Source organism: Fusarium subglutinans (genome assembly GCF_013396075.1).
Source record: "Fusarium subglutinans strain NRRL 66333 chromosome Unknown NRRL66333_c0000238, whole genome shotgun sequence".
NCBI lineage: Eukaryota > Fungi > Ascomycota > Sordariomycetes > Hypocreales > Nectriaceae > Fusarium > Fusarium subglutinans.
Genome location: NW_023502301.1, coordinates 39,760 through 50,282, shown reverse-complemented (window position 1 = coordinate 50,282; position 10,523 = coordinate 39,760). Strand labels below are relative to the sequence as shown.

General features: G+C 49.9%; 1 protein-coding gene across 1 annotated transcript; it reads right to left on the bottom strand.

Annotated features, from left to right (window-relative positions):
* Positions 1 to 4,318: 4,318 nt before the first annotated feature.
* On the bottom strand, positions 4,319 to 6,538 carry FSUBG_11874 (CAMK kinase; the record flags this gene model as incomplete). The annotated part of the gene is made up of 1 exon (XM_036676603.1): positions 4,319 to 6,538. One exon carries the CDS (start codon positions 6,536 to 6,538, stop codon positions 4,319 to 4,321), a length of 2,220 nt encoding a protein of 739 aa, XP_036532655.1.
* Between the last annotated feature and the right edge of the window lie 3,985 nt (positions 6,539 to 10,523).

Sequence of the window (10,523 nt, the reverse complement as noted above, 5' to 3'; positions counted from 1 at the left end):
GGTGAACCTGTGCCAGCCTTGGTCGGCGAAACCATACGACGGATCCTCATTGTTATCGGAAGGGCGAGGCCCGCCTGCTGAATGGTTAAACATGTCGCCGGTGATGCCCAGGCCGGACGTGAGAGGCCCGGTCTGCTGGCTGAAAGGCAGTCAATGACGGACTGAGGCGAGTCGAAGGCCTCGGCTGTGTCCTCAGTCGCCAATGCGAGAATTCATCACTCGTTAATGTGGCGAGCGGGAGAGCTCAGATGGAGGTTCAAGAACGGGAGGATGAATAGGCGGGCAGAAACGCCCATGACTATCGGTACGTATAATAATAAGGAAGAGCGCTCGAACGGACGGTACAGGCAAGAGCGAACAGAACCAAACCAAGAACGACAACCCAGCGGACACTACCAGGACTGGGGTGTCTGCCGCCTGTAGAACAGTGCAGTGAGTCGCACCAAAGCAATGGCCAGAGCTTGCTAACGTTATCGTTCCCCAGACTTGACGCAGCAGCTAGACAAGATATGGGCGGTGCTGTGATAGGACCATCAATGCAATGGGAGCCAGAAAAAAGACGGGGAGCGTCCACGGCCAGAACGCCAAGTAATGCGCGTGAGAGAGCGCCAGCAAAAGTTCCTTCGCCAAAATTTCCCAGAAAGGCAACCCAATATGTTGTCTAGACTCTAGAGGAGGCTGGAGTGGGCTCTTTGAGGGAGATAAGAGAGCAACAGACATGTCCTCGGTTCAGCAGTTCCGAGGGTTTATGGTTAAAACCAAACGCGGTCAAAAATCGTTCAGGCACAGCTAAAACGCAGCAGCAATGACTCTCAAAACCAACGACTCGAGGAACAAGGCAGTGCAGAGGCGATAATAGAGAGGACGACCTCGAGAGGACGAATTATGAATTGTGAGATTCAGCAGCACAGAGAAAGAAGGGCCGATAAGGCTACACTAGCAGACTAGAAACTTAGAAAGACAACGCCATCGCCGGGGTCCATGATACTCAACCAGTGAGATGAAAGCTTTCAGGGGTGCGCTTGTGAGAGCATGCGACCAAACGACCAAAAGCAGAAGGTGGACAAGACGGAGACACCACCATAACTTAGAAGCACCAATCACATTGACTCGATACGGCTCTGGGGGCTCGTACCGACAGGGAAATCTGCCGAGGGCATGAGCATTCCAGTGTGTTATCCTGTGTTTGTGCTCTGAGAACATTGAGTTCTAAGATATTCCAGAAGGTCTCGTTATCTTGGTATTCTCTCTCAGCTCGGCTGAATCAAAGGCACCACGAGAGACAAGACGCAGCTCTGTCCCCCTGAGTTTTTCAGGTGCTGCAAGAGTGACAACACGATCGGCACGGCACATTCGGTGGACAAGAGGAAATGGGAATGGTTTCGGACAAGCCTGGGACTTGGACTTGAACTTGGAAACTTTACTGGCCGTCCGATCGCTTCGGCCGTGGCGCACGCCACTGTCTGTTCGACCTGCTGTTTCTGAGGCCACACCGTGAGTTGGTCTGAGTGGCTAGTGACGAAGATTGACAGGCGTTGTCACCCTGGAAGGATTGCTGCTCGAGCGCGAATCAGGGTACCGAGACACAGGCTCTGCTGCGAAGCTCAGTATCTCGACGCGAAGGAGCTCTATCGATCTTCAGCCAGTCTGCTCCAATCAAATGAGGAGACTGCCCTAGGACAGTGGTTATCTTGCAAATTGAATGAATACACAATGTTGTGGGGGGGCGAGAGCCATGCTTCTTACTGGCTCTGTAGCCAAGCCGGCCCCCGCCGATAGCCTACAACTGAGCCCTGAAGCCTTTCCTGTCGTCCGTCCACATGGCGCCGTTGTCTTGAAGTCTTTGTTCCGACGAGAAGGAAATTCCGAATGTTTTTCTTAGAAAGACTAACAACGCCTTACTGGATATAACGCAAGATCAACCTTGAAAGTCTTCCTTCGTGAATGATTCGACAACTGCAAAGTTCAGAGAGAGAGAGAGAAGTCATTTGGTCAGTTGTGATTGATTGTACGCTTTTACGAGAGGGTGTCGGAATGGGCTGAAAATGGAACGTTCCATGTTGGCTGGAGCCATGACATGCCACACAGCCCCTGGTCCGGCAACGGCTCCCATAAGACGAAATGTACTCGGCCGAGAGAGCGGCCGAGTTATCTCGAAGAACTGATGTGTGTCGTTCGAAGATAGCGAGTCGCTTGTTATTCTGTGCAATGCTCTTGAGAATATCACACGGATATGACCGTCAATGCAACTTATTAGAAGAACAAGTCTTTGTCTCTAATTCAGGTTGCTATGATAGCGTCTGTTTTGTGCCCGAGTGTCCTGGGGATATGACCCAAGACAGCATAGTCAACCCCATGCTTGCCTTGCCTTGCCTCGCCTTGCATGTGCTTCACTCTGCTCGATGCCGGCACCCCCTGTCCCCTGCTCCCATTGAACGACGGAGATCATGCCGCAACTCCATCTCGCACGATCCAGTCAGCTCGTCATCGGGTCCCTGAAAGCAGTCACTGGAGTTTACTCCATAATATCGCTCCAGATGCCGTGATGCCATTACGAGATTTACGGTGTCTTTCTCAGGGGTCCAATTGTAGCAGATTGATGAAGAGCAAGCCGCTGCCAAGGCATCAGAGGGTCAAGCCACATTGTACACGGCAATCTGGTCCGCATCCGCCGAGTCTCTAGCTAAATGCTCCGAGACATAGTCTACGGCTCAGTCGGTGCATATCTCTGGATGCGGCATCACGTCTGACAACCTCTACAGCTAGACTGCTTGATGTGCCCCCCTACGTGTTCCATCCGTCCTTCTTTTCTTCCTTCCTTCCAAAGGACGATGATAAGGGGGAAATTCAAGGTAGCAAGGGGGAGCTGAGTTCTTGTGCTGATATTGAACTGTGCGTTCATTGGACGACTCCTAGCAGATTGAGTCGACTCATGACTTCATGGTTCGTTGTTGGTTGTCCCCAGCAGATAAAAATAGCCAGACTGCCAGATCAATGGCCAGGCCAGGCCTTGCAGATCTCTTAGCTGATAAGACAAATGTGACCTCGTGTTAAGCGACTGGTCAGTCATCAACGAGGGGAAACAACCACCCGAACCTGAGTTGGACGTCAATATAAGCATATTTTGTTGCTGGAATCCAAGGCGTTAACTCAAAGCCATTAGTGGCATTACGACCTGAGATGTGATGTGCAATGCAGTCAAGCCTTGAGTCAGATTAATTAACCTCTGCAAGAAACAATAAACGGGCCGGTAACTCTATCAACGTCGACAGTTGTCAGATCCAGCCCCCTTGGATGAAGAGTAGCAGGTGAACAAAATAAACGAACATGATAGACCTAGATGAGGGGATCGATACAGCATTTTTGAGTATGGGGAAGACAAGTCAACCGGCCGTTTTCAGAAGCTCTTGTTCTTTTTCCATAATGGGGAAGATAATAGAATGCTATTGTTCGTATACCTTATAAAGGCATTCTTGCACAGAATGAAGTCGGTGGAATCAGGCGATGCTGATAAGAATACGACAAATGACTTTTCAATGTGACAACCGTTATTACGGCGCAACAGAGCAAGCACACAACATTCAACGAGAGGGGGATTCACGCAGCAACTGCCACAAGTCGTACGTTGGAAAGCACCACCATACTCAATGCCTCATGAAAGCAAAGCCACTGTTACCAAAGTGTATGTCATTCTAGACACAGTTTGAGTAGTTGAATCCCTGTAGGAACAAGTAGAGACTATCTCGTTGCAGAGTTTCTCACAATTGAGGTGGTTGCTTTTCACATTAGGCACAAGAACATAATAGAGTAAAAACACCTTTCTATTCATTTTGGTATAACCTTTTTCTACTCCTGAGAGCCTACGAGTGGTATGGTTTAATGTAAAAACGAAGAAACAAAGCGGGGGGGTAATCAAAGAATAAGAAGACAAGAAAGGATGTCAAGATAGAACGAACCGAACCGAACCCAAGACAGCCAAAGCACAAATGCCAAAACACAAACAAATGCTATAAATACACAACCGAACCGCATCATACTAATACCCATGAAACAACACCTTCCGTCATTCTTCCTGATTTGATCAATCCGTTACCCATGTGCCCCTTTGTCCCGTCATGTAATCGTATAAAGATTCGTAGAAGGGGCGCGCAATAGATTGTAATGTAGTTGTAAGGGAGCTACCGGAGTGTTGGCAGCAGCGCACCCGATGGTTCAAAAACATCGAGTTAGTTATGGGCAATATTCGAGAACAGACCTCTGGTCCAAGTTGAAAGAAGTCAAGATACTTTCAGTGACTTTAGAGTCGCACAAGTGAATGTCAGGAAACTTCCTCGCCGTCCTTCTCTTCGCGGAAACGTATTCCGCCTTCGACATTTATGGCGCCCTGAACCCAGGGGGTCTTGGCCACCTTGTCGACGGTCCAGCGACCCCTGGCTCGCCTTAGCAACCCTTCTGTGATCTCCATAGCACCGAGGAGACCCTTTTGTTTGAACTTGGCTTCGTCGCCATCGTGATCGGTGTCATCGCCGTAGTATTCGACCCATTTCCATTCGACTCTCGCGATGCGGTGGCTAGTGCGACTGCGCATGCGATGCGCTTCACTCATACCTGGATGAGGATCAAAGGGAAGTCGAGCCTCAAGAAGAGCATACAGAAGGACACCGAGTGACCAAGCATCGGTAGCTCGTCCATCGTAAGGTTGTCCCATGATGACCTCGGGAGCTGCGTAGTCTTCTGATCCACATCGAGTTTCCAGTTTCTCGTCATCGGCGATGCGTCTTGAAAGGCCCAGGTCACTCAGAATTACCACTGAGTAAGGGTAGGTAACCCAGTCGATGGATGGGTCTGCAAGCTCAGAAGGGGTGAGGTTGACGAGGACATTCTCAAGTTTGATATCTCGGTGAACAATTCTCCTTTCGTGGAGATAGCTCACCGCACCAATCATTTCGGCAAATATTCTTCTTAGCAGAGGCTCCTTGAGCACACCACGATGACTGGTCGCGATATCAAACATATCACCTCCAGGGCAATAGCTCAAGACAAGGATGGCCCGAGTAGGCTCAATGCTCCAAGCTTTTAGGTCGACAAGCGAGGGGTGGTGGATGGAAAGCATGATTTCGAGTTCACGTTTTAGACTCATCTCAACACGTTCCTCACTGGCGCCGCCTTTTGGACCATGCTCGCAGACCTTCACGGCAACCAAAGTCTTACGGTCAAGACTCTGTTCCGGTTTCGGTGTCAGCCTTCCATGGTCAACTTCGGGAGAGTCTTCGTCGGGTTCAATCTGGCTTGTAGCCAGCATGACCCTACTGAAGGTTCCCTGGCCAAGCATTCGCACTGCCCTCCATCGGCGACGCTTCTTATCATTGCGTCCGTTTGCTTCGAAATATTCGAATTGGGGTCCTTTGGGCTTGCCGGCACCATCAGCAGAGTCTCGCGAAGACTCGCTTGGTGGAGGAGTTGGTGGCTGGACCACCGAAGGGGTAAGTCCTCGCGATTCTGCAAGGTTAAGCTCTCTTCGGAGCTGTGGTTCATGGGGCCGTGCTGAAGCTTCAGCGTTGGGTCGTGCTGATACGGATATTTGTCTCTTAGGGATACCCATAGGATCAGGAACGTATTCGCTCACGCTTCGGTTTCGCGTATGCTGTCGTGGCTGTTGGTTAGAAGGCGATTTTGTATGAACATGGTCGCCAGGCTCGAGGGTAGAATAGATTTTACGTTTGGCACCATTGCAAAGTGCTGCATCAATCGATTCACCTGTACTCGTAACCAGAACAGAGCCCTCTCCTACGCTTTTGAGGCGTTGTTGGGGAGGTGATGCAGATCCTGCGCTCAGCCTCTTCCAGGGCCCTGGGGAATCACCCGACATGAGCGGGCTTGGAAGAGGCGTCATATCCCCCATAGCAGAAATAATAGGACTAGGTACCAAACTGCTTGTGCCGCTAGCAGAACCAAGACTGTTAGTCAAGGCAGCTTTCAGACTCGGTGTCCGGGAGATGGGATGAAGGCTGTTGGACGAAGCCCTGTGGTTCAGCGTCAACGAGCCACGGGATGAACCACTGCCATTCCCGTTGCTGTTGTTAAATGATTCACGGCGGTCTGGAGTTACGGGACGTGCAGCAAAGTCAGTTGAGATACGCAAGGAACCCACAGGACTGACAGAGCGTCTTGGAATAGCCGGTGATCCAATGGACAGTGTATTGGATTGTGATTGCGGGAGTTCGCCCTCTTGTATGGAAGTCGGTGCTATTGTATCCGCACGGAAATGAGCAAGCGGCGGCGTTGTAACAGAGACATCAGGAAGCGTGAAGGACGACAAGGGACTGGTGGACAATGTAGCGTAGGCGTGGTCGTGCCGACGGGAAGTTGGTGTAAGGGAGGTCCCAGCACGAGAGGGTGTATGTGCAGGAACTGGTATGGGACGAGAAGTTGAGCGAAGGGAGGTATCACGACCTCTGAAAGAGTTGTTTCCTGTGTCTTGAGGGTGGTCGTCGAGGGGCAGGGCCGTCGCAGTTCGGGGGGCGTGGGGCTTGTTCATGGCTCCGCGCTGTCGGGTCGTCGGAGTCGCTTAGAACCAGATTAAGGTCTAGCGAATTAAAAGGATGGGGGAAGTCGAGTAATCGTCGTTTGTTTAGATCGCAAGACTGTTGAATTGGCTGTCAGCCTGCTGCGAATGATATGAGTACGAAAATGGAATTGGCTAAGTCGCTGTATTCCGAAATCCAGGTGGGGTGACGAGTGTTGATATTCAGAGACAATGCAATTATGAGATCTTGAAGGCCTTAGGAACGTACCTTGGCGCAAGGGAAACACTGGGGGAATGCGAATGCGTCAAGGGAGCACGGTGCTAAGGAATAGGCTTGGCGATGCTGGTTGAGGGAGCGTTGATCGAGTCGAAGGAGTCCAAAGGGTTCGTTTATAAGGACGAGGAGAACGGCGGAAGGAAGAGGAGAAATTGGCCAAAGGCTCTTCTATAACGCGAACATGAGAGGCGATTCGAAACGTCGTTCAGAGGAGTGAGGGTGAATGTGCCGACAGTGTCGCTCAAACAGAGCGAGAACGAGAGCGAGAGCAAGAGCAAGAACAAGAACAAGGGAATGAGAAGAACAGAAAAGAAAGAAGAGGAGAAGTCAAAGGAGTCAAGATCGACGTGAACAGCCAAGATTTGGGTGGTTGATCGTTCGTGGGTCCAGCACAGTACAGTACATACAGCAGCAGTAGCATGAAAGGCCAGGCCTTTGACTTTTGACCTTTGAACTGTGAGAAGCAAAGACAGGCTCCCTAAGGGAGGGAAGGATGTCAGAAAACACAAGAGCTGATCATAGGTGACAGAAATATTCGGGCAATGCCTGTGATGAGCTAGGAGATGTTAATGGCTGCCTTACCTGATTATTTTAGCCCACTAATCCGAGGTCTTGGGTCTTTTTGCGCTCCGAGGGGCATGGACCGCACTTGGAGGGCGTGACTGCCACTAGCTTCAAGGACTAGCTAGCCTCCACTACCTTAGCACAAGTGCAGTTGCGATGTGCGAGGTTAGCACCAGAGTTGGGGACCGGGGATCGGAGCGGGTCCTTCCTGTCTCTCGTTTGTCCCGTCTCTGTGACTCCTTCCGTCTGAATTTGTCTCGCTGTGTCGTCTTTCTGCTCTTCTCTCGACCGTTTGTGTTTGGACTCGCTCTTAGACCAATGCAATCCGCTTCTCTTCTCCTTGGATCTTTCTTCACGAATGGATAGGAGTTCTACCACATTGAGAGGAACTGACTGTCCTTGTTTATCACCGCGGGAGTTCTGCTCAAAGCTTTGGCAGCGGGTGAGGAAAACTGGGGCCGTCACAGTGATAAGTCGATAGTAGCTTTAGGTACCCCTGCAGCGTTGAGCGCTTCAAGTTACCTGCACGCGATGGAGTCCTTATCGCTAGATGGTAGGTAGGATGTATGTGCTCTGCTCGGAGACGAGGGGAGAGGAGGGGCTCGAGATCGGGATTAAGTTAGGTTTGCGTTGAAATCGGGGCCAGGTAAACTTTGTTTTCTGAGTTGTCGACGCTCGTTGATGTTGTGCAGGCGATGGTGTCAATTGAGGTGACCGCGCCTTCAATGAGGTGCAGGGAGCTACAGCTACCAACTAAAGTACTAATAAGGTATGTGGCAGCGGTAACTGTAGCGGTAGCATTAGCAGTGGCCAAGACGGAATTGAGAGCTGGGGAACGAGGACAATTGGTCTCGTGCAGGAACGTCAAATATTACAATACGGTCACTTTTACGGATATGGTATGTTGTTGGGTGGCGTGGTGAAATTAGAGGTCACACTGAGCCGAGCCGGGAGTGCATGGACTTGTAATTTCCTGGGGAGAAGATTTGTCCTAAGGTCAAAGATTTCCCTCAATTAAAGATGCAGATTGATTGCAGATAAGAAACAAAAGATCCGGTGGAAACAGAAGGTCAAAAAGGACACTGCAGCCCGTGTTGGAATGGGGAATGAATGGATGATTCATGAAATTGGTGTGGAGGTTGATGATATTAACGTTACGATATCCTAGATACCACCACCCAACAAATAAGCCGAATGAATGCCCAAGCACATGGAAGAGTTGACAGCTGACAGACTACACGAGTATATCATCTACAACACGAGCCTCAATATTAATTATCCCGTATCCTTTTTACTCTGTGATTGTTTCCACTAATTAACAAAGACTATACGAGGTGATGAATTACGGTAATTCAGGAGAGTTGGGCAATTAAGTTTACCAAACAAATCTAACTTTTCTAAGAAGCAAGGTCAGATCTGATAGGGAACTGATTGACTCAGTTGAGACACACTGACACAGAGAGGGCAGCCGCAAATTACAGAACATTTTTGATGCTGATACAGTACACTTCAGTACTTTGCACTTAACTTACAGGGGCTTATCTGCAAAGTAACGTTTGGCGCTGAGTTGCTTCGTTAGACCTGCATGCATTGCCCCCATATTTCTTCGACTTTTGCAGTCTCTTTGTGGCATCCCGAGAGAGGGAGCCAGGATTCAATATACTTAAGCGAAACACAGATGGTCGCGCAGTAACGATGGTGACAAAAAACCCCGGCTTCAATATTATGTGTATCACCCACCTGTCGGTTATGCATTACTTGCATTGGATCCTTTTGCTCTTGTATTGACGCTGGTATCAAACAAGCATTAAACTCTCACCAACACTACCTACCTATCTCTGGTCTCTGTCACTCTCTATCTTGAAGCTCTACAACTATCTCCACTCTCAATCCCCGCTGCCACGCCGCCCTATCCCACTGCCGCTGCAGAGAGCCCACCAAGGCGGCCACTAAGAGCCCTATAATCGTCCACCCGCTCCATTCCTGCGCATTTCTGCGATCGTCCCTTGATTCCATTGCAAACTGGTCCCCTCACCCCCTTGTCACTTCTTGCTCTGTCATGACGTCGATAACTGTAACTTCATGAGTCGTCACACGTACCGCTCTTCTATGTCATCGCCCGATCCCTCCGCTCCGGGCCTCCGGTCTCTCGACTGCCGAAACCCTCAGGGTCCTTCGGCGTCCATGAAATACTACCCTCACCTTACTCACCGTGAGTAAGCTCCACGCAATGTTTGCTTTGCCAAGTCTTTGGTGCACTCCGGCCAACAACGCCTTGGATGTCACCCAAGGGAGCGCGTCTCAAACGAGTGAGACCTTTGATTGCATCATGAACGAACATACTTGAATGCCGCGCCGTGCCGTAGATCCTTTCGGACCACTAGTGTCACCGAGCACACATCCATCATTTTTCGGGTTGAGTTTCTTTCACACCTCCGAAATTCGTTGCTCTTGGATCTGATCCTCTGCCTCGACCACATGGTTCATCCGCTGACATTATTGGCTTACTTGCAGCGACACTCTAATTCTACTCCGTACACACTATCCCAATGACAAATTATACCAGGCGATGAAACACCGTGGCATCCTTCCGAGAAGGCTCAAGGCGTTCTTGGATAGGTCTTTGTCCAGTCGGCAGAGAACGCTGTTACTTACATATCAGTTTATTGAACTTGTTGCCCCGTACGGCACGTCAGTATTCATCGTGAGATCCTAGTGACGGAATACCGTGTCCCAGAACTGTTTTTGCTAGGCGGTATTTCATAAACTAATACTCACTACATACCTTCTTAGACAATGTTGTACTGCACGTATAAATATCTAACTTTCGCCTGGTGCAAAAAGAATAATGAATAGTATCATACTTTAGGAGGTACAAAAGAGGAACTCCGGTACAGGGAATCGAACCCTGGGCTCCGCGGTACGAATCTCTCAGGTTGTGAGAGCGCGAAATGTTAGCCACTACACCATACCGGATGTTGCTTAGAAATAAGGTTTTCATTGGTCAATATGATTGTCGCAGCACACCGGATGGTGGTTGAACTGTTGATTGGGCCTGGACTTCACCTCGACTCGTTACTGTCTAGGTGCCACTGAGCCAATGGCCTGGAAAAAGATCGCTGTTTGTTACACCCGTATGTTACCAGATAAAACGTC